Source organism: Tursiops truncatus, chromosome 14, assembly GCF_011762595.2.
Source record: "Tursiops truncatus isolate mTurTru1 chromosome 14, mTurTru1.mat.Y, whole genome shotgun sequence".
Lineage (NCBI taxonomy): Eukaryota > Metazoa > Chordata > Mammalia > Artiodactyla > Delphinidae > Tursiops > Tursiops truncatus.
This window is the reverse complement of record NC_047047.1, coordinates 57,924,253-57,948,964: the sequence shown is the minus strand read 5'-3', so window position 1 is coordinate 57,948,964 and position 24,712 is coordinate 57,924,253. Positions and strand designations below refer to the sequence as shown.

At 39.2% G+C, this 24,712-nt stretch overlaps 2 protein-coding genes across 5 annotated transcripts in view; one reads left to right on the top strand and one right to left on the bottom strand.

Annotated features, from left to right (window-relative positions):
* Positions 1-24,712, bottom strand: part of DHX57 (DExH-box helicase 57) — a 107,698-nt gene that overhangs the window by 56,828 nt on the left and 26,158 nt on the right. For 2 of the 4 annotated variants that reach the window (XM_033838696.2, XM_019942778.3), the window contains 2 exons: positions 19,675-19,780; positions 11,240-11,350 (listed from right to left, as the gene is read on the bottom strand). The gene's annotated coding sequence lies outside the window, so the exon portion shown is untranslated. Of the gene's footprint in view, positions 1-83; positions 291-310; positions 367-11,239; positions 11,351-19,674; positions 19,781-24,712 lie in introns of those variants that run through there. The other 2 variants (XM_019942780.3, XM_019942779.3) reach the window with 2 other exon arrangements.
* On the top strand, positions 174-5,919 carry MORN2 (MORN repeat containing 2; the record flags this gene model as incomplete). The annotated part of the gene is made up of 6 exons (XM_019942791.3): positions 174-212; positions 473-539; positions 2,644-2,694; positions 3,122-3,228; positions 3,954-4,090; positions 5,494-5,919. Coding segments are annotated over 6 exons (504 nt in total), but the record flags the coding sequence as incomplete, so codon positions are not given.

Genomic DNA, 24,712 nt, shown 5'->3' with positions numbered 1-24,712 from the left:
CCAGCCTGAGCGTGGACAGCCTCAGCTGCCGACCCCCGCCAGGCCCGGTCTCAGGGCCTGGGATCCTAATGCTCCAGACTCACCGGCCCCTGCCAGACAGGCTGTATCCCACCAGGCCGGGAGGCGCCTCAGACCCTGACCACTCCGGGATAGGGAGTTGGTAGAAGGGTCCGCACACTGACTACTGGGGCGACGCGCAGACCACGCACACGGTAATACATCCCTCATACGCGGCAGGGGAGGCCGCCCCGGGCTCGCAGCGCTGCTTCCCGTGGCGTCTGTTAGGACGCGGCGCCCACCGGGATCTCACCTGGAGCGGCTCCGCAGCGGCCCAGCTGCAGCGGCCCAGCCCTGGCGCCTTCTGATTCGCTCAACCTCGGGCCTTTGCCTATTCGCTTCCGGGTGAGAGGTGCCTGGTCGCCCTAGCAACCAAGTCGCAGTCTGCGCTGAGCTACTGTTTCCTTCCCTCCAGGCCACAGAGCTGGCGGCCCAGGGGGAATCGCAGAGTCCAGAAAATCTCTCCAGCACCCCTTTGTCAAGTGAGTGTCCCATCCTCCCAACGCCCCTTTAAGTAGAGCTCGCACTGAGCCGGAGCCGGCCCCTGGCAACTCCGGTACAGGTGTGACATATTTCCTGAGCGTGGTGGGATGGGGGCGCGGAGAACCCGTGCTGTGGGAATCTGGAGACCTGGATTCTAGCTCTCATTCGGCCGTCGATTCGCTGTTGTGACACCTTAGGGAAGTGCCAACGTCTCTGGTTTCAGTTTCCTCTCTGTTGCCAGTCTCGATCTCTTTGGTTCCCTCCCTCTAGCTCTAACAGTCCAAAGTTTCGGATGTGGAACCATTTAAGGGCAATTGAAATAGTTCGGTTTCTTGTATGATCACGTTTAGTAAGCCTTTAGCGAATGCTTCCCAAGTGCCACTCATTCACTAAACTTTCAGTTCCTACCAGTTAGTACTAAGCACTGAGCTGGACACTAGGGTGGGAAAAGAGATTTAACTAATCCGTGATCCTGACCCAGAGGAGTGGAGTGTGAGAAGGGACTCCGGCACAAAAGCGTTATTTTAATAGGGCCCTAAGTACTACATTAGGGATAGACCTCCTGGGGGCTCCTGGAGGAGGCTGGGGGTGAGGGGAGATATGAAAGGCCTTGTCAGGTGATATCTGTTTTCCTTTATGCCTCTTTCCGGGAAAAATTTTCAACCTTGTGTTCCAGTTCACTAATTTACTTTTCAACGGTATTCATTCTGCTATTCAGCCCTTCTAAAGAGGTTTATTTCAACAATTACATTATTCATTTCCTAGATTGCTAATTATTTTTTCATAAGTATCTGCTCCTGTCTCAAGGCTGCTATACCCTCCCTTTCTCTCTGATGATGTTTAAGTCTTCTGCCTATTGTGTTATTAACTCTGTTTCCTCAGAGGGGATGAGCTTCCAGCCTTTCTCAACTGGCACTCATTAATTTTTCAATTAAAAAGATCAGTTCTCTTGTCCCATCCACAGAGATTCTGATTCAGCAGTGTGGAAGGGCGTAGGAACTTGTAAAGCATCCCAGATGATTCTAATGGATGGCCACACTTTGAGTAACATTCTAGTAGACTATTGTCCTAGAAGTTATAGTTTACTTATCTTCACATATGTTTTCTTCAGTATTGGCAAAAATTAGTTGCTAATGTTTTAGTCCACTAAATGTCCCAGGGCCCTGAGGCATCGATTCCACCCCTCCCCCACCCCCCAGGCCTGCGGTTGTCTTTGTCCCTTTTTCACCTGGTCTCCATTCCAATCTCATTCTGTTTGGACCCCACTCCCTCCCCCACCCCTTCTCACTTACTGTCTTTCTTTATTTTCTATTTCCTTCCACTGCCAAATCAGAGATTGCTCACTCTACCTTACCTCTGTGGGACAATCAATAGATCATATACCCAAGAGAAATAAAAACATATGTCCACACAAAAAATTATACATGAATGTTCATAGCATTATTCATAACAGCCAAAACTGGAAACAACCCAACTGGCCATCAACTGATGAATAGATAAACAAAATGCGTTATTTTTGTAGCATGGACTATTCGGCAATAAAAAGTGGTGAAATACTGATACATGCTACAACATGGATGAACCTTGAAGCTAAGTAAAAGAAGCTAATCACAAAGGACCACATATTGTATGATTCCATTTCTATGAACTATCTAGAATACACCAGTACATAGAGACAGAGAGTAGATTAGTGGTTGCCAGGGGTTGGGTGAGTTTTAGGGTAATGGAGAGTAACTGCTAATATGTACAGGATTTCTTTTGGGGGTGATTAAAATATTGAAAAATTAGATTGTGGTGACAGTTACACAACTCTGAGTATGCTAAAAAATGAATTTTGTATACTTTTAAAGGGTAACTTTGGTGGTATGTGAATTATATATTAATAAAGCTGTTATAATAAACAAGTAAAAATTGATCATCTAGACAAAATCATTTATTTCCCCAGGACCCTACACTAGACTATGGAAATGCCATGTAATCATGATATGCTTGTGATCATATGAAGTGAGTCTGTTTGGTTAGCTCTTAAAGCAAATATGTTATAGGTCTTATGATGTAAAAATATTTAAGCTTATGTGACTTTTCTGAAATCTTTTAAAACAGCTCCAGAAGTATTTAAGATAAACTTTATATTTCCAAATGGAGACAAGTATGGTAAGCATACATTTCAATTACTTTTTTCTATACAGACTAAAATTAAGTAGATTAAGGGTACAAAACTGAGACTGTTACACTTTATAAAACTACTACTGAGATATTAACTCCATTAAATAAAATAACATAGAAATACTAATGGAGGAACAGATTTTAAATCTAAACTCTAATGTTAAGTATAGACAGTGTGCCTTGGAAAGCTATGGGAGGGCCATAGCCATATGTCAATCTTCTGGGCCCTTGAGTGTCAATGATTACAAGACATTGGTCCACAGAGCTCCTCATCTCTGGTCTCATCAATTTCAGTGCTAGGAAGCCAAAGAGACCCATAGGGGATGCAGTTCTGATTAAACCTGAACATAAATATTTTATTACTTAGTCAAACAGGGTTCCCTTTTATAATCTTCAGTATTTCTCTCTTGTTTAGATGGGGATTGTACAAGAACATCTTCTGGAATATTTGAGAGAAATGGCATAGGTATTCATACCACTCCTAATGGGATTGTCTACACAGGAAGCTGGAAAGATGACAAGGTATTATTGTTGTTTTGAGCAGTGGATAAGTAACTCTATTGGTTAAATGATTCCAGGCATTTCACCATTAATCAAAAAACACATACGAGTAGACCATGCAATAAAAATAAAAAATGATTATATTTAACATATATGAACATAAGAATAGTATTAAACTCAGGCAGAGAGCTAATTATCATCATTATCATCTTTCTTATTTCCTATTCATTGAGCAAAGTGAACTCATTACATACTTTTCTCATTGAATCCTCATAGCAGCCTCATGAGTCAGATACCATTAATGTTCCTATTTTACAATTGAGGGAAATCAGGCTCAGATTTCTTGCCCAGCTAGTAAGTGATGAAACAAAAATGTGTTCTCAGGTCTGCCTGAATACAAATTTTTGTTCTTAACAACTTCTTTGTGCCATTTCTGGGCTAACTAAACTGGTTGTCCTTTAAGCTTTTTGATATAGTCAAGGTATCTTGAGGACTCCTGTTATTATCATCATGGACCCCCAAGATGTTCAAGTGCCCCAGATCAGAAACATTGACTTGGTGAGCTTCACAGAAAGATACATACAAAGGACTGTGATAAAATGTTATCTTATTTTTGTGAAAATAAAGGATGATACAATGATAGATTAAATAATAACAAAGTAGATGATAGACATATGTGTACATTTTTGAAATGTTCTAGGGAACTGAAGATTAGTTACTGAGGTAATTTCCTTTGTTACAAACAGATGAATGGTTTTGGAAGACTTGAGCATTTTTCAGGAGCAGTATATGAAGGAAACTTTAAGGACAATATGTTTCATGGACTGGGGACTTATACATTCCCAACTGGGGCAAAGTACACTGGAAATTTCAATGAAAATAGGTAAGTTTAAAATAAAATGTCATTGTAGTTCTAAAAGTCTTTTCAGGCACATTCGCTTAAAAACTTAGTTAATGCTAAATTTCTTTTGTAATGTATTTAGTTAAAATATATTTATAATATATTTTGGAAAATCTGGGTTATATGTTGGGGAAAAAAATGTTATAAGAGAGGCTAAGGCCATCATGAGCCTCCAAAAGAAAATATTGTTCTTGGTGATAATCTATTAGACTTTTCATTTATTTCCTCTTGACTTCTGTTCCTATAGAACTTTTTGCAGTCATATTGGAAATGGAAAGCTTGTTGCAATTATTGAGAATATTTAGGCCAAAAATTATTTTCACTTGAAATATCTTGATAAACTTTTTTTTTTAGTTTTAAATTTTATTTTTTCTTCCAGTTTGAGATATAATTGGCATACACCGCTGTACAAATTCAAGGTATACAGCATAATGATTCGACTTACATACATCATGAAGTGATTACCACAATAAATTTAGTGAACATTCATCATCTCACATTGACACAAAATAAAAGAAAAAGAAAAAAATATTTTTCCTTGTGATGAGAACTAAGGATTTTCTGTCTTAACAACTTTTACATATAACATACAGCAGTGTTAATTATATTTATCATGTTGTACATCACATTCCCTAGTACTTTATTTATCTTGTAACTGGAAGTTTGTACCTTTTGACCACCTTCCTCCAAATCCCTACCCCTACCCTCCACCATGTATCTTCCCAAGCTTAATCCTCACACCAAATACCATGCCGTGTCATCCAGAGGTTCATGGTTCATTTATAACTACCCCTTTATTATTTCCAGAATTGAAAATGCAACCTAATTTTTATGAAGTGGTTGATACATATTGAGGAGGGTAGAAAGTGTTCACCTATTCTGATGCCAAGTCTGTGATGACAACATGTAAACTTTTCCCACTGATGTTAATAAAGGGAGAAAACTCTAACCCATGGGATAAAGGTCTGTTTGGTTATGTGAAGTGCATTTTCACCACTCTGAAGAGTCCAGAAAACACCAGCACAGAGCATAGCACCTCAAACATAGTTGAAGGTCAATAAACATTGGTTGAATAAATGAATGAACTAATTAAGCCAGATAACCAATATAAACTTTTCACTTTTTTGACTGTTTTGGTCTAAACTAAGCATATGTAATCCTAAAATCTTAGACACCAAAATTTGTATAATGACAATATTTGTTTGGAATAGTAATTTCTTTTTTTGTTTGTAGGATGTGAAAGCAGGATGTCAGGTTTAAGAACAAAATTTGATAATGGAAAGATATAATTCTTCAGACATAGTATATAATATACTGGACAATCATATCTGGACCATAAAGTTTTGGTCTTGGTTAATGAACACACTTATTTTTTACTATTGCAGGGTGGAAGGTGAAGGACAATACACTGATATCCACGGACTCGAATGGTGTGGTAACTTTCATTTCACAGCTGCTCCAGGCCTGAGGCTAAAGCTCCACATGTAGATATTCTGCATTGAAGTTTTAATGTGGTAATTGCAGCTTTTAGTTGTAAGGAAAACAGCTAAATGTCATCTGCAGTAACTTCATACACTACCTATATATTGTAATTTTGCCAATAAAACCATCACTCATTTATGCTTTTTTGAACTTTCTTTTGATCATCTTATAATTAGTTTAAAATAAATTATGTAGGGACTGCCTTGGCGGTCCAGTGGTTAAGACTCCATGCTTCCACTGCAGGGGGCACAGGTTCAATACCTGGTCTGGGAACTAAGATCCTGCATGCCACACGGTGTGGCCAAAAAAGGCGGGGGGGGGGGGGGGGGGGGGAAGAAAGAAAAGAAATTAACGTGATTCAATTGAGAGTTTGCTTATTTTAAGAAAAACTATGCAGATCTTGACAAAGTCAATTTCCAATCCTGTGCCTGAGTTTTGTCATCTTTAAAAAGTATATCTGGGCTTCCCTAGTAGTGCAGTGGTTAAGAATCCACCTGCCAACGCAAGGAACAAGGGTTTGAGCCCTAGTCTGGGAAAATCCCACATGCCGCGGAGCAGCTAAGCTCGTGCACCCCAACTACTGAGCCTGTGCTCTAGAGCCCGTGAGCCACAACTACTGAAGCCCGCGCGCCTAGAGCCCGTGCTCCGCAGCAAGAGAAGCCACTGCGATGAGAAGCCCGCGCACCGCAACGAAGAGTAACCCCCGCTTCCTCAACCAGAGAAAGCCCACGCGCAGCAATGAAGACCCAACGCAGCCAAAAATAAAATAAATGTGTGTATATATATATATATATATATATATATATATAAATAAAGTAGGGCTTCCCTGGTGGTGCAGTGGTTGAGAGTCCGCCTGCCGATGCAGGGGACACGGGTTCGTTCCCCGGTCCAGGAAGAATCCACATGCCATGGAGCGGCTACGCCCGTGAACCACGGCCGCTGAGCCTGCTCATCCCGAGCCTGTGCTCCACAACGGGAGAGGCCACAACAGTGAGAGGCCCGCATACCGCAAAAAAAAAAAAAAAAAAAAAAGTATATCTGTGTGTTAAAGGAAACTATCAAGAAAATGAAAGAACAATCCACAGAATAGGAGAAAACATTTGCAAATCATATATCTGGTAAAGGTTTAGTTTTCAGTATACAGAACTCGTATATAAATATATATAAATAAAAAGACAACCCAGTTTAAATATGGACAAAGGATTTGCATAGACATTTCTTCAGAGAAGATATACAAATGTCTGATAAGCAAACGAAAGATGTTCAACATTATTACTCTTTAGGGAAATGCAAATTAAACCCACAATAAGATACCACTTCCCAGGACTTCCCTGGTGGCGTAGTGGTTAAGACTCTGTGCTCCGAATGCAGGGGGCTTGGGTTCGATCCCTGGTCAGAGAACTAGATCCCATGTGCATGCTGCAACTAAGAGTGCACATGGCACAACAAAGGAGCCTGCCTACCACAACTAAGGAGCCCATGTGCCACAACTAAGGAGCCTGCCTGCCACAACTAAGACCTGGCACAACCAAATAAATAAATATTAAAAAAAAATACCACTTCCCAATCTCTAGGATGGCTATATTTAAAAAGACATAACAGAGATTGGCAAGGATGTGGAGAAATTGGAAACCCCAAATATTTCTGGTGGGAATGAAAAATGGTACAGCTGCTGAGGAAAACAGTTTCTCAAAAAGTTGACATAGGACTTCCCTGGTGGCGCAGTGGTTAAGAATCTGCCTGCCAATGCAGCGGACACAGGTTCAAGCCCTGGTCCGGGAAGATCTCACATGCCGTGGAGCAACAAAGCCCGGGCACCACAACTACTGAGCCTGCGCTCTAGAGCCTGCGAGCCACAACTACTGAAGCCCGCGTGCCACAACTACTGAAGCCTGCGTGCCGAGAGCCCGTGCTCTGCAACAAGAGAAGCCACCACGATGTGAAGCCCACACGCTGCAACGAAGAGTAGCCCCCGCTCACCGCAACCAGAGAAAGCCCGTGTGCAGCAACAAAGACCCAACGCAGCAATAATAAAATATAAAATGAATAAATAAATCTTTAAAGAAAAAAAAAATTGACATAAAATTACCATATGTCCCAGCAATTCCTAAGGATGCACCCAAGAAAATTGACTTGTATACAAATATTTATAACAGCACGATTCATACCAGCCCAATACTGAAAACCCAGATGTCCATCGACTGATGAATGGACAAATAAAATATGATATATCTGTACAATGGAATGTTATTCAGCCATAAAAAGGAATGAAGTATTGACACATGCTCTAACATAAATCAACCTTGAAAACATTGTACTAAGTGAAAGAAGCCAGTCACAAAAGGCCACATATTATACGGCCTTTTCTGTGAAATGTCCGGAATAGGCAAATCCATAGAGACAGGAAGTAGATTAGTGGTTGCCAGGGAGGAGGAGTTCAGAGGCATGGGACTTCTCTTTGGGGTGATGCAAACGTTCTAGAATTAGTGGTTGCACAACTTGTGAACATGAAAAACCTCTGCATTGTTCATATTAAAAGGGCAAATTTTATGTATGTTATGTGTAGGGGAGCAAAATTTGCCACCCCAAAATATGTCTCTCTGGCATGAGGATTAATTTAGGGAGATTATTTTTAAGAAACAGAAGACTCCTGAAGTCTTTCTTTTTACCTCCCCCCTGAGCTGCCTAAAGAGTTTAGATAAAGGACCTCTTCCCAGAATAGAGGTATCTGCAAACAATTTAGGCTAGGTGTGGCCGGGGAAGCTGAGCAGGGCCTAGAGATCAGAGTCCACTCTGTAGCATTGTCTCTGTAGGGCCCAACAAACAATTGTTTACCAAGCGTTTGCATTTGCGTTTCCATCTCCACTTGAACTGCCCTCCTTTGAAGTCCCAAACCACTACCCTCAACATCCTCTTTTGTCTTTAGCTGATATGGTTTTTAAGGGAGGGCTTTGGCCATTTTAGTGAGCTGTTCAGTTTTCCTGATTCCCTCCCACATTATTAAACTTTTGTTTGATTTTCTCCTGTTAATCTGTCTCATGTCAAATTCATTGTAATTCTTAGACCAGCCAGAAGAATCTAGAAGGGTAGAGGAAAATTTCTCTCTGACATAGGTGAGTTATACCTCAATTTTTAAAAAGTATATCAGTGTGTGCTCATATATTCTATGCCTAAAAAGCTTCTTTACCTTTTAGATAACATAATTTTGAAATTACCAAAGCAGTACATGACAGCCACATATTAAAATTACAATAAAGACCCTAGTGTTTTTACTGAAACTATTTCTCCAAAACTGACCCCCCCGCAAGATGGTGCATGTAATAGATAACTTCCATATTATATAATATTTCTTCCCTCAAAATCTTGTGAAAATTTGTATTTCTTAATATATCATTGCTAAGTCCTTTTTTATTTTTTGTTGTACTACTATAAATTTGGGTTGAGATGTCTTTTAAAATGTTGAGATTAAAATAGTATTTTTTATAGCTTCTCATGATAATAACTTTGTATTTAATTTCAAAAGACCCTATTTATAAGTGTTCAAAGATACATTTTAACAATTAGACATTTTGGATATGTTGCTTAGTATTAACTGGTATGGCTTTAGAATTAAATACTTTTATGGTACTGGAATTTATAAGGAGATAAATACTGGGCAAGTTAAGGTAAGGTGAGAGGATGTTTTCAGAGACCAGGACATATAATGCAAATTCAAAACTTCTGGAAAATATAGAAATATCTGCTTTACTGAAAACTAAATTTTCCCCAATATTTTTCTTCAAATTATTTAAGGTAGCAAGATATATACTTTGCTTTTAAACTATTTAACTTTTATTGACATATAAGTAACTTTTCAATGCTCAAGTCTCCAGTTTTCTAAGATACTAAAGTCATTCCTCTTAAACAGTTTTCTTTCTTTTACTCCTTGAAACTAAATGCAGTTCAGTTATTTGATTAGTTGATGCTAGAATTTGACCTGGAGCTTATATAATTAGACGAGACACTAGTTTTCCTCATTTAAAAGCCTAGTTAGCATATGACAGTCTCGTTTCCGGGGAAGTCAAACCTCTACTGCTTCTTTTTGTAACATTTAAGTTAATTCAGAATCCAGATAAGCCTTGATCTGAGGACGATATAACCACAGCAAGCAACATGGGGTAAGTATGTGCTCTTATGTACTTTGAGAGGCATTGAGAGGGCAAATATTTTCATAAGAGAAGAAACCCCATAAATCCTTACTAATTTAGATTCAATATATGCTAACTTTTATTTAAGGAAGTCATTTAAAGAAATTACTTTTTATTCAAAGTTAAAACAATTTGTAAAATATTCATTCATTTTCTTGCTTAATTTTTGTATGATGTCATAATCTGTCTTTAAAGGTTGTTAACTAATGAAACATTTAGACTGAAGAGTTTTGCCTATTTACATATTTAGTTGAAGCTGAATTAAAATTTGAGAGTAATCTTAAAGAAAGGACGACTGAATGCTTGTTTTACATGGCAGATAAATCCAATATGTGTATGCCTCTCCGGGATTAAGAATAAAGAATGGAAAAGATTAGGAATGGAAGGAGGTTAATTTATGACTTTTGTAACACAGAAAAGGGATAGAGGATTCTATCAGAGTTTACTCCTCTATGTACAGAAAAATACGTGCTAATTAGTTACATAGGAACATTAGTGAGAATTCTAAATCCTCTGCAGGGGTTTTGGGAGCATGATGAGAAGAATTAGGTTTCACTTGAAAGCTTTCTATTCTTAAGTGAGAATAGGAATCCACTATAATTAGTATTTTATATGCTGAAACAATAGTATTCTGAAAAATATAGAAGTTTGCCTTTGTATAACCCTTTTGTCCTTTTTATAGCTCCTTTTAATATAAAATTATATTTGTTGCAAATGGTATAGCCATTTAACTAAAGGCACTTCTGAAGGATTTAGCATAAACAATCAGAAGTTCATACTAAAGAAATAACTTTTTTGACACACGTTTCTTCTAGTTTCCATGAATTTAATTAATATCTATGTTTTTGCTAATATCATGGGCTCTGAAATGCAATCTAAACCAGCTTGAAACCTCAGAGACTTTTGAAAGGAAGATGATCATACTGTTGTTAATTTTTAATATAAATATAAAGGTTAATAGATAAGTGCCTTGTACAAATTTCACATACATTTGATTGATTTGATTGGGGACAGAGTTGATGAGACTCCTGGATTCTCTTTATTCCCCTCTTTCCTCTCTTTCTCTCTCTTCCTCTTCCTCCCTCTGCTTTTCTTTAATGACTGGAGCTCACCTTTTTGAGGGTCAAGGGTCACTCTAAGAATTTTTAGAAACCAGCCCAACCTCTCTGCAAAAAAATGTAAAATTACACCAAATTTTGCATATCATTTCAGGAGGTTTACAGATGGTCTGACTGTGGACCCCAGGTTAAGGAATTTGATTTTGAATGTTAGGACTGGAGTATAGGTTGCTCAATATTTTTCTTAGCTTTTGAGTTTTTATTAAATGTAAGAATCTTTTAAATTAATAATCCCTGCTAATCTTCTCTCAGAGACAATGTCGAAGATGCTGACTCTCCCACTGACCAGCTCCCAACACACACACACACACACACACACACACACACACACACACGCAACTTACATGAGTGAAACACAGTTTAACCGATATCCATAGTTTTGACAATCACATTTCTGCTGTTTGTCTCCAGTGACTTGATTAATCACTTCTGCTTTCAAGAGTGCCAGGAATCACCTTGGGAATCACGGAAGAAAAAAATCCTCATTACTTTATTTCATGTATTGCTCTCAGTGCCCCACATAACATGAACTAAACCATAACTTGCAAAATATTACACAGGACACTGTTCTGATTCATAGGTTCATGATTATTTTGTTGTCAGCTCCTGCCCTTATTGAGAAAAGAGAGATTATTGGGTATGAACACCTATTTAAATCTGCCTCAATAATCAGAAAAATAAAAAGACAAAGTGGCAGCTGATTAGATGCTCAAATTTGTCCATTGGAGGAAATCTCTAGACTGTATCCCCTGAGAATGAGGAAGTAGCTATTTAGGATTTGGGGGAGGGGGGTGTTATTTATCTGAAAGCTATTTGAGAACACAATGCCCTTATATGAGTCTATGCCAGCCCTTTCCATTTTGCAGGGGGCTATGCTGGCATGGTTTTAGTGAGCGATGAAGAGGCAAATATTAGAAAATTCTTATGCTCTTTAGAAAGCCACCTCCTTCTCTTAAATTTTCACTGGATTCCTTATGGAGTGTGTGTGTGGGGGGGGGAAGGGTGAGTAGAGATGGTGCATAAGGGTGGGTAAAGGGATAACTAAGGAGAAGTGAAAGAACCTTACCTTGTAAAATACCCTGCAACCTGCTATTTACCATAACACCTGAGCAAAGGATGAACAATGGGATAGAAGTGATGGTTGCCTTTCTTTCCTGAGATGCTTTTCAATATTCTTTCCCCATCTCCTAGCAGGGTCAGTCAGTGTACCCCCAATTGATGTCTCAGGAAAATAAATGTTAAGGCTCTGCTAAAATTTTAGAACCAATAAATCCATTATTACAGCATATTCAGCCTTCTTTTAGTTTTCCAGTTTATGTAACTGTAGAGTAATTTTAAAAATTCTTTTATGGATAGATTTTCTACTTCTGGATCAGGGAATTACAGTCCGACTCTTTTTCCTGGGCAAAGCATACATTTAGCTCATGTAGTAACCTCTGAAATATTGCTTCTATCTGTGCCCTCCTTTCCTTTCTAATGGTCGCTTCCCTAATTCAGGCCATCATTACATTTTACCTGGATTATTAAAGGTGCCCACTCCCAGCCTCTCTGCAGCTGGTCTTTCCTCTACACTCACAAGAGTCATCTTCTGACTGAAGACATGTGGTCTGGTTATTCCCTTGCTTAAAATCTTTCAGTGACTCCTTATTCTCTCCACTTTGGAGCAGGCTCCCAAGAAGATATTCACCACCCTTTATCTGTCTCTAATCCACCTGTCTAGCTTTACCTTCTACTCTATCCTTGATGCTGCCTGGGATCCCTAAATCCACTGATGCATTGTAACTGTCTACCTCTGATCCTTTGCTGAGCTCCCCACCCCCCCTTTGGTTTTTTTTGTTGTTGTTGTTTGTTTGTTTTACCATTTCTACATACTGTTCAGAGCCCAGCTCAAATCCTATCTTCTTCATGACATTTTCTCTAATCCCCACAAGTGGAACTCATCTTTCCTCCTCTGAAAGTTTTAGGCACTTTATACTTTTCTTATTGCATTTTTTCTCAATCCATCATATGCTGTAGTTATTTGTGTGTCTCATCTTTCCTACTAGACTGTAAGCTCCTGGAAGCCAGAACAACGTCATCTTTATATTTCCTCCCAGGACCCGGCACAATGCCTTTTACATGGTATGTGCTTAATAAATGTCTGCTGAGTACAGATGAACTCTGCTTTTCCTATAATCCACAAAAAAACTAAAAACTTAATTTTAGCCAAAATTCCCTCTTTCTTCCCCAATAGAGTGGCCCCATTTTCCAAGTTCCTATCTGAGGAGCTCAAATGAGTGTATAATATCTAAAATATGGGTGATGCAAGAGAGAAAAGGTAAAAACAAAGACTGGAGGCTACACTAGAGGCTTTTGAAGAGTAGAAAATCTACTGTTGATATGTAGAAAGCACACGTAGGATCAAGGGAAGTGTAAGAACACTTCTAAGAATTAAAAATGGTTCTTTGTTCAAGACAACTTCCTAGAGGACCAGCATATCATTAAGGTTGGGCTCATTTGTATATGTTGGAAAAACCAAAATAATAGTGGCTTACATAAGCTAGAAGGTTATTTCTTTCTTTCATTTTAAAAAAAAAACTCTGTAGCCAATCTAGAGCTATTCAAGCAGTTCCTTGGTGTGAGAGACCAAGGTTCCTTCTACCTTGCTCTTCTGCCATCCTTGGTGTCTCACCTCTTGGTCCAAGAAGGTTGCTAGGACTCCACCTATCTCACTGGTGTTCAGCCAGCAGGAAGGAGGAAAGGGAAGAAAAAGATGTGTTTCCTCTTTTAAGGAAACTTCCCAAAAGTCACTCACACTATTTCTACTTGTAACTCGTGGGTAGAATCTATCTCCATGGTTACACCTACCTGTGAAGGAGAAGGGGGAATATAGTTTTTTAACTGGGTTACTATAAGAAACAGGGAAAATGGATATTGGGTGGCAACTGGCAGTGACTGACAGAGTCAGTAAGGCTATCCATTGATTCTCATATTCCTTTAGGACAAAGAACAGCATTTGCACAAAAAAGAATGTTTTAAGACAAATTTTCTGTAAAGTTAAGGGGAAAAAAAGAGCAAGCCAAGCTGGGAATAAACACAGATTCACTTAGGATAAAGGACAGGGACGTGACAAAATGACAAAGGTGACTGAGTAAGCCTTTGGTCCCCCCACTGTCCACTCCTGCATCTGGCCCCTGACCCTCAGCTTTCATCTCCCTTAATCCTCACTTCTGCACTGTGAGGTGCCTATTATTACTACTGTGCCTATTATATAGATCAAGAAACTGAAAGCCCAGAGATTCAGAGACTTGGCCAAACTGCCCAAGAGGCTTCAGATAATGAAAAAATAAATAAAACACACAGCTGGCTTGGAAACCGCTGTACTGCTCACAAAACCATATAATTCATAGAGTGTTCTCCAAAAGGATTTGTACTTACTTTTGATTGTGAATCATCTCAATTAGCCCCTACAGAAAAACCTCTTATAAACCTACTTCACTTGTCACTTGATGTAGGTGATTTCATTTAATGTGGGATACTTAGGAAAACCTCTAGATTTTTGGCTTTCATTATTTTCAGGTCAGATGAACTGCTTTGAATTCTTCTGATTCAGCAAAGCCCCCTAAGCCATGTTAGAGTATTCCAGATATGCTTCTAAATACATAAGAATTTATTTTTATTAGTCACCCCAAAGATACAAATCATTGTGCCTACTCAGCACCAAGTGACTTAAAAACTAAAAGACTAAGAGAAACAAGAACTTTTACATTTTACATTATGTATTTTAACTATTAGAAATTTTAAACCATCAATTGCATATATAATAAAAACTTTTAGTTATGAAATTATAGGAAAAAAAGTATGGTATACATTACAAGGTACCTGTCATTATCAATGGCATTTTATTTTTTATAGAACCTCTAAAGAAATCAGGAAAGCTTCACAAAACATGGTGTGATGTCTACAGGTGGAAACAGGCCATGAGGTGAGTGAAAATTGCAAAGAACTTATTACTAGTAAGAATACATAAACTGAGAGCCTACTTTAAAACAATGTACTTGTACTTTACTTAGTTTAAACTTGTACTTGATTCTTTTTTTTTTTAACATCTTTATTGGAGTATAATTGCTTTACAATGGTGTGTTAGTTTCTGCTTTATAACTGTACTTCATTCTTGAAGTACAAATATTACAAATTGTTTTGAAGAATTTTATAACCCTTCTTTGTTTAAAAACAAAAACAAATGGACATACTGTGGGATTCCTTTATTAGTTATAGTCAGAGCTAACAGCCACCTAATAAACCAGCCATGTTACATCAAACTTTTACCGCATTTATGTTTACTCACAGTATTGAGACAATAATGACCATGTTTTGAGTTCTATTTCTAGATGTCTCTGGGGATTGCAAAAAAACCTTTAAATGAGTAAATGAAAACATTTACTTCACATTCAACTAATATTTACTGAGTTCCTACTTATACTAGGCTTTGCGACATAATAACTATGTGCGATTTGTAAGTCTTACCCTCGTTTTACAGTTGAAGTAGGTTTATGAAGATTAAGTAAGGTTCCAGGCTCACAAAACTAAATAAGTCACAGAGCTGGAATTTGAAGCTAGATGTTTAATGCACTTAAGAGAAAAGTCCCATAGTTCAAAGCAATATTTTTAAATTTCAAATCTAAAAAGTGCACATTATAAAACAAACACTTGTTCAAGACAGAAGAGTGTAAGTAAAATGTTTAAGCCCATCCCTCCCCTACCCCATCCCTCTTTTCAAGCATAACCACTGTTAGTAGTTTGGTATAAACCCTTCCATATCTTTCCTTTTGTCCAATATGCTTTTCATTACATCACACTTCCTGCCTACTTAAAAACATCAATGAATAGAGGAGGTTGAATTTACCATATATCTGTACTAGTATAAATATCTATCTTTAAATAATAACTGAAAAGCTCATTCAGCTAACATTAGGCATCTAACTATCGAGACTCAAAGAATAGAATTCACTTTTTCTTTCCTAGGGACTCATAATCTAGTGCAGTGGTTCTTAATTTGGTTTTAAGAGAGTAAATATGGACTCTTTTGAGACTCTGATGTGAGCTCTGAACCTTCTCCCCAGAAGAAAATAAATCTGTATAAAATTCTGGCTATAATTCAGGGGATTCATGGAGACTCTGAGAGTATACGGACCCCTGATCTTGTAGAAGTAAGATTTTTAAATTAGTAATTTAACATAAATACTATAATAGAAGTGTGCACAAGATGCTGTGGCAGCACAGAAAAGCAAGGACTTTACTGAGACATGTCAAGAAAGGGAAGAGTGATACTTGCACAGAAATCTTGAAGAACACAAGGAGTTTGACAGCTAGCCCAGGGTAGGGGAAGGATGTCTACTGAGGAAACAACATTTATAAATCCTAGAGGCTAGAAAGGACAGGGACCCACAAGACTGTCTTTGTGTTAGGAGCCCAGCATGTGTATGAAAGTGACTAAAGAGTTTGCAGAGCTAGGTAGAGGCCAGATCATGAAGGGTTTTGTCCGTTGTGATAGGATGTTTGAACTTTAGGAGTCACTGAAGGATTTTGATCAAGATTTTCATTGGTAGGTAAGAAGTCTACAATTAATGCATGACTAAATAAATTATCATGGGAATACTAATGTGGATGATAGAATAAGATATAAAAAGGAGATAAGACCATTTGATTCAGATTTGTTGGGGGATCATTGATGAAATAATATGCTATTAAAAAGATACATTGCTAAAATCAAATGGAATTGAGTGGAAGGTCACTGCTTTCACAAAGGAGATTGGGAGACTGAAGCTCTGAGATTGTATTTGTAAGATAAAGCTCAAAGTTTGGGCAGTACATCTGCCCCCTCACTGCAGTGAGTCCCATGCACAGTCAAGCTAGTGTCAGTCCCTCGGGGTCTGTATCACTCCTGGTCTGCCACACCATCTTGCCTTCCACTGTCCTACAGTAACTCCTGATGGACCATTTGGTTTCCTATTGACTTTGCAAAGAGTAGGAAAAGAGAAAGAGGGTAAAACGGGTAAGGTTATCAAGTTGTTTACACTGAGCATGTATTGCTTTTATAGTTATTTTTCTAATTTTGTTTTAAAGTAATGTGGTATAAAGCCAGGCTTACAAATAATGTCATAGCTAGTTCATTTCTATTTGTCTGTACTTCACCTGATATACCTACCTAAAAATGCAATATTAGTCTCACCTCCTATTCTCGGCAGTGACTTCATAAATGAGGTAAGACTATAAAGTCTCAAAGATATTTCCCTTGATAAATATTTATTGTTCAATAAAAATTTTACTTATCAGATGCTACAAAGGCTGTGAAGACTAAACTTGTACATATATTATATATGCTATTTTGTGTGTATGATGTATTATAAGAACTTTTTAAAATACAAGAAGCATTTGGTCTTTGCCGAAGGGTAGTGCTCTGAAAGATTTCTCAGTCTACATGTATAGATAGTGAACTTTTGTTAATAAAAAATTTACAGTTTAGGTGATACAGCATTGATTTTTCCAGCTTGCCTTTCTAGCTCATTATTTTTAAAAAAATGCATCTCCTTGCTATTAATAAAAATAAATAAGATTCCACGTTGTTTTCTTTTTTCCCCAGATTTATTGAGGTATAATTGACAAATAAAGTTATAAGATATTTAAAGTGTGCAATGTGATGATTTGATATATGTATTCATTGTGAAAGGATTTGCCCCCCCCCCCTTTTTGGTGGGGACATTTAAGTTCTACTCTTTTAGCAAATTTCAATTATATTTACAATTCAATCTTAACAACTATAGTCACCATGTTATACATTAGATCCTCAGACCTTATTCTTCTTATAACTGAGAGTTTGTACCCTTTTACCAGCCTCTCCGTATTTTTTCTTTAGGGAAAGAAATCATTAAGTATAAACATCCTCTGGAATTTAAATAAATTCAACTCAAATTTGTGTTGAGTGCCCACCACAAAAAGTTCTCAAACTTTTCATATCAGAGGAATGTGAACAAACGATATAAATGTATTTACCTTTAAAACTCAAGCTAATTTTGCATGCCTCTCTATGAACTATCTGAACATTTAAAATATATAATACTGGGCTTCCCTGGTGGCGCACTGGTTAGGTAATCCACCTGCCAATGCAGGGGACACGGGTTCGAGCCCTAGTCCGGGAAGATCCCACATGCCGCGGAGCAACTAAGCCCATGCGCCACAACTACTGAGCCTGCGCTCTAGAGCCTGCGAGCCACAACTACTGAAGCCCGCGTGCCTAGAGCCTGTGCTCCACAACAAGAGAAGCCACCGCGATGAGAAGCCTGTGGACCGCAACAAAGAGTAGCCCCCACTTGCCGTAACTAGAGAAAGCCCGTGTGCAGCAACGAAGATCCAACACAGCCAAAAATAAATAAAATAAATTAATTTAAAAAATAAAATAAGATAAAATATATAATACTTTTTAAAATTGCCTACCATTGAGTAAAATTGCTATTATAAAGAGATAATCTATGTTTATCCTGAGGCTTAAAGTCTAGCAGTCTAGTTTGATAAGAACCAGATGCTCACCAGGTGCAATGGATATGAATATGAATAGTCCCTGTCCTGGTGCAGCTTACAGTGTCGTGTGGGACACAGACAGGGCCTGTTGCCTATAAATCCCAACAGAGAGAGACACTAATAATATGGTATGAGAATGTAGTAGAAGAGGGATCAACTAATGATGACTTGGAGGACCAGGGCAGGCTTCATAGAGAAGGAGGGGCTTAAATTGAGCCTTGACGGATAAGAAATAGTCATTAGGTAGGGAAAGATATTTGAGGCATAGAGGATGGAAGGAACAAAGGTATACAGGCAAGGATTTGATGAAATGCATGAACTGTGATTATCTATCTACACATCTGTATCATATATACTAACTGCTATGAAGTTTTATTTGAAATACTATGAAACAGAGAAACAAATGAAGTAAGTTCAGCCAGTCCAGTCATTAGCTGTTACAAGTAGCAAAATCATATCAACTAATGTCTAAGTGGCTACAGGGATATATCGGGAGCCACACTCAGGCATAAAATTAAGGTCCCATAGGCAGAGCTTGATCAAGAGACATGAGGCAGGCTTAAAATCTGACACTCATTCAAACAGATTTTCTTTCATTATTCAACATTTGAATAGAAAAGAGGCTGATTCCTCCACGGAGGTAGAGCGGAAAAGGAGGACTCCCAAGGGCAGTACTCAGTCTCCTGTGCAGGATCAAGAGCGGCTCAGCTCTGGCCTCGCACTGGCTGCACCACTCAGCAAAACAAAAATCCTACAAGGAAACCAGACTCACCCTTCTAAGAAGGCTTTCTGGCAACCATCTGTTGTTATTCAAGCCTGCATCTAGGGTATCCCATCACCCACCCCAAACACACACGCATACATACACACCCTCAAGATGCTTATCGAAGCATTCCTTTCGATCACACAAGATACTTTCCTTGAGAGAATTCCTGATAAGTATGGTTTTCTCCCTCTCACATTTCCAGGCCCTTTCAGCACCTCTGAAAGACAGGTGCATGCACAGCTCCATAATCTATCTCTAGCCCCGTTTTCAGGCCCAAGGTTGCCAAGCAGTTGATGGCTGGGGGGGCTCCCTCCCTCCCCACAGCTGGGCTGAGGCTGCTGCCTTGGACGCAAGCTCTCGATTCTGGCTCCTGAAGTGGTAACCGGCACCTGCACAGTGCTTACCTGTGAGCTAAGTGCTCGAGACCACAGACAAAGCTTAACATACGGTTCCTACCTTTAAAGACCGTTGAATCTAGACTCCTCGGGAGGATCCAAAGTTTGCTTTTTCTTTCACCTCTGTCGATCTTAGGCTAGAGCTTCCAGCTTTGTGCTAGGCAAAACTGCAAAGGATAGTAATAATCACTACCAGAGACATATAATCATACCACAGACGGAGCTAATCAGACTCTCAGAGAGATTAAGTAACTTTCCCAGGGTCAATCAACTATTTAAATCATACAGCTAGGACCGGAGTCTAGACGCTCCATACTTCAAAGCTCAGATTCCCCATTCCCACCCCCTACCTAGTTTGGCTCTCCGTGTTGCTCTCAACTAGTTAAAGTGTTAGCTGACAACAGAGTAAGTAAAGTATGTTTTAAAAAAATCTCTCAAGGTCCAAAGGAATAAAGTCATAGTGTTGGTGACAGTGAGGTTGGTTTATTTGGGCAAAGGGCCTGACCTGACAGCCTTTTTATTCCACTGATTTATGAGGCCCACCTCACTGAGATTAAAATGGTATTATCAAATTCCATAATTACCATATTTGTACAAGAAATTGGAACTCTGTAGTGAACCATTTTATTATTTCTGTCAAAACAAGAGCTTATGACTTGTCAAGTCACTTAACCATGGACCTCATTTTCTTTATTTTGAAGTGACAGGGTCTGGCTGGCTGATCTCTGTGTCATTTTTCAGCTCTGATCCTTTTTACCACATATGCTGAATTCTTAGTTTATATTGCAAGTTGTTCTGGTTAGGTGTGGTTTGGTTTGGTCTTTCCAAACCATGATATTGATACTGTTTCATTCATTTACTTCATACCTATTTATTTGGGGTCTATTCTGTGCGGGAGACCCTCTTTCAGACCTCGGGGAATGCAGAGTGAATAAAAACATCCAAACCCTCATGAAGTGGAGATGATGGGCCAAGATGATCAATAAACAAATAAACAGACCATTGTCATTTGGTAGAAAATGCTGTAGGGAAAACTAAAGCAATGGAAAGGAGACAGGCAGTGAAAGCTGAGTCCTGCTCTTACGTCCGTGGTCAGGGAAGGCCCTTTTAATGAGGTGACATTTAAAGAGACCAGGAGCCTTAGAACTTTTTTTATCCTTAATGTATGATTGTGGGATATTGTAAATTTGACAAGACTTCGAAGTTGTCAGGAGATAGGAGCAAAATGGGCCCTGGTGAAGGTGCGTAAGAGTTTGAGTTTCAACCTCGCTTTTTCCCCTCACATCCTGTGGGTCCCAGGATTTTCACAAATGAGCTTTTCTTGCTTCTGTGATTCTAAATATTCTATATTAACATTTTAATGACTTTTCAAATGTACTGAATCTACTTATTTATATAATTTTTGCCAATGGGGATTATGGCTATTAACAGTAAATTCAAAAGGCTATGAAAACTGAATTTACAGGATTTTAAGAAGCAGGGTTTTGATTTGCATGTAAACTTTGCATCCAGATTTACAGTATTTCTCTCCTCAGCTTCACAAGCGACAGGCTAGAGGAAGGATCTAAGTTTAGGAATGTGTGGGAAGGAGTTAAAGATTCCAGGAGCAGGCTGAAAATACTGCTTTCAAAGGGGTGGGTGTGGTTTCGTTTTTGTTTTTGTTTTTCCTGGATTCCTAGATCTTGCGTCTACAGGCTCATTTACTGCCTATCTCATATTTGTCTTGGAGACTAGGAGCATGGATCCCCAAGAAGATGAGTGGTAGATGTTACAGGCCAAAGGCAGGTCCCTGAGCGTTAAGAGAAAAGAAGTGGGCAAACCCCAGGCAGTGAGGTTTCTAAGGTGCGTTCCAAAATAGGTGGAGAAGAAAAGGATTGACTTTGTCTCTAAATCCAAAACATTAGAACCTAATATATATAACAAAGGCTAAGCCATCGCAGATCATCTTATTTTAGACCCTGTCACTCTGAAAATGCCCTTTAGGACTGAGATAGAGCATTAAACCCCTTTGTTCTACTCTCCCGGCCTGGATTTCCTGCAGCCAAATTCTTTCTCCCTCTGTCTCTACGTCCACGACTGTTGATTGCCAGATTGTTAGGTAAGAGAACACTTAACAAGTAATTATTAGTAAGGAATTAACACCTAATTAATTAGGGGAGGATTATGTGCTACATAGTTATTATTGACAATGTTTAGCAGGTTTATCACCTCAGTCAACAAATTTTTATTGAGCTTCTATTCTATGTAAGAATATAAAACAGGCACCAAGAATATGAGGAGTTGGAAAAAATAGCCTCTTTTCTCAAGAAGTCTATTTAGAAAATGAGACTAGAACATAAGATACATACAGCAGAAAATCATGGTTTTGGTTCCAATTGAGTTCTACAGATATTCCACGACAGGGATAATTTCCTATTGGACTGAAGGTAAAAGTCCCAGACAGGGATGGAACCTGAGTTAGACTTTGGGGAGTGAGTAAGGATTTGACAATTGGAGTAGGGTGAGGAGGGCAGACTAGGCTGCAGGGAAGGGGAGAGATAAGGTAGGAATGCAAGTGGTGAATAAGAGTTAGGGGGCTGGAATACCTCCTAAATATCCCAAACAAGGTTGGAGACGAAGGTCAGGGACATTGTGGAGGACCTTGGGGTTTGTTGTATATTTTAATAAGGAGAGAGCTATTCAAGAGCATGAACAAGGGCAAAAGATGATAAAAGTGATATTTAAAGGAAAATAATCTAGTTCTGTAGCAGCATAGAGTGTTGATAAACTAATTAGGATGTTCCTATAGATGTTTAGGAACGAAGCAGTCAGGTTGATCCAAAGAAGTGACAATGAAAATGAAGGAGAGGGACTTCCCTGGTGGCGCAGTGGTTAAGAATCCGCCTGCCAATGTAGGGGACACGGGTTTGATCCCTGGTCCAGGAAGATCCCACGTGCTGCAGAGCAACTAAGCCCGTGCGCCACACCTACTGAGCCTGCGCTCTAGAGCCTGTGCTCCGCAACAAGAGAAGCCACCACAATGAGAAGCCTGCGCACCACAACGAAGAGTAGCCCCCGCTCGATGCAACTAGAGAAAGCCTGTGAGCAGCAATGAAGACCCAATGCAGCCAAAAAAAATTTTTTTAAATAAAAAGGAAGGAGAAAATGTAAGAAACCATATAAAGGAAGACTCAGAAGGATTTCACTAATGGTGGTGTCTCATAGGATGAGAGGAAAATCATTCCAAGGTCTTAAGTCTGGGTCAATAGTGGTGTTAGTGACAGAGCCTGGGAAATGAAATCTGAAGGGGGTACCTGGATAGGGTGAAGGTGACCGATGTGATTTAAACAGGTTGAATTTGAGGTGACCATGGAACAGCCAAGTGAAAATCTTCATTGGAGTGAGAGAGTGGCATGGACATACATACACTACCAAACGTAAGGTAGATAGCTAGTGGGAAGCAGCCACATAGCACAGGGAGATCAGCTCGGTGCTTTGTGACCACCTAGAGTGGTGGGATAGGGAGAGTGGGAGGGAAACCCAAGAGGGAGGAGATATGGGGATATATGTATATGTATAGCTGATTCACTTTGTTATAAAGCAGAAACTAACTTACCATTGTAAAGCAATTATACTAAAATAAAGATGTTAAAAAAAATCTTCATTGGAAAGAAATATAAGTCCAACAAGGGATATTCATTTAGCAGAAGAAAAAGATCAGAAGAACAGACAGTTTTGTTTCCTTCTCTCAAAATAAAGACCTAAATACTAAAAAGATAGCTAAAATGACATAGCAGAAAAAATAGGGATTACAAAATTGTGAACTGTTTAGCATCATTTTGGTTTGGGGTACAGTGGGTCTTTTTTTTTTTTTTTTTAACATTTATTTATTTATTTTGGCTGTGCCAGGTCTTAGTTGTGACATGAGGGATCTTTAGTTGTGGCATGAGAACTCTTAGCTGCGGCATGTGGGATCTAGTTCCCTGACCAGGGATTGAACCCAGGCCCCCTGCGTTGGGAGCTCAGAGTCTTAGCCACTGGACCACCAGGGAAGTCCCTGGTTTTTGTTTTTTAAATTGAACAAAGGGACAGTTATAGAAGGCTCTGGACTGAGGGCTGGGAAGGAAAGCCATTGGTTGCCATATCACCATACTGCTGAGTAATATTTGGAGATGCCCTGCTAGGGTTTTAGCCTCAGCATTTCAGGGCTGCAAGGACTTTGAGAGACTCTGCATACTAGATATGAGGAAATGGAAGCCTGGAGAGGGTGCCTGGCTTTCCCACAGCCCCACAGTGAGTGAGAAGTCAGGGTTGGATCTCAGTCCAGTATTCCTTCCTTTCCCCAATACTGCTAGTCATGAGGTGCACTACCTTCCTGACTCTTTAGGGAACATTTTTACATAGTTCTATGGTAGGAAGCCTGAGGAAAATGTTCACAGATTGCGTCATCAGAAAGCAAAATGGATGGCCTAACAAGAGCGCTAAGTACATAGCAACAAAGGCAAGAAATGATGTGGGGCAGCATGTGTGTGCCCTGTTAGATCAGCTTGCCTTCAGTTAAGGGAGCCATTTTCAAATGATATCAGAACAAGTTGAAATGGGCATGATCTACACAGGGAATGATTTGCTATAGTACATTTAAGTAGCCCTAGATAGATTTCAAGTGAGGTTGTTCAGTGTCTTTCCATACATATTTTTAAAGGTTCTGAAGAATAGGATTGCTATCCAACTATCTGGGATGGGAGAAGTATGTAATTCAGTTTGGAGGCAGGAGGATGGAGTACTTCTTTCTATATTTTATTTCCTTATTCCTGTCCCAACTTTTTCCAAAAAGGAAATTGAAATAGTGCAATATGAGATTTAGGAATCAGAATATAGCTTCTTAGCAAAACCAGACCCAGTGTGCCCAATGTGTTCTGGTCTCTTTATGGAATGTTTTTAGGCCTTTTCTTTTCTTTTTTGCCCGTGCTGCTGAGCAGCTTGCAGAATCTTAGTTCCCTGACCAGGGATTGAACCCGCACCCTCAGCAGTGAAAGCACAGAGTCCTAACCACTGGCCCGCCAGGGAATTCCCTAGGCCTTTTATCCTTGTGCCAAACTTACCAGATGTGGTACGAAATT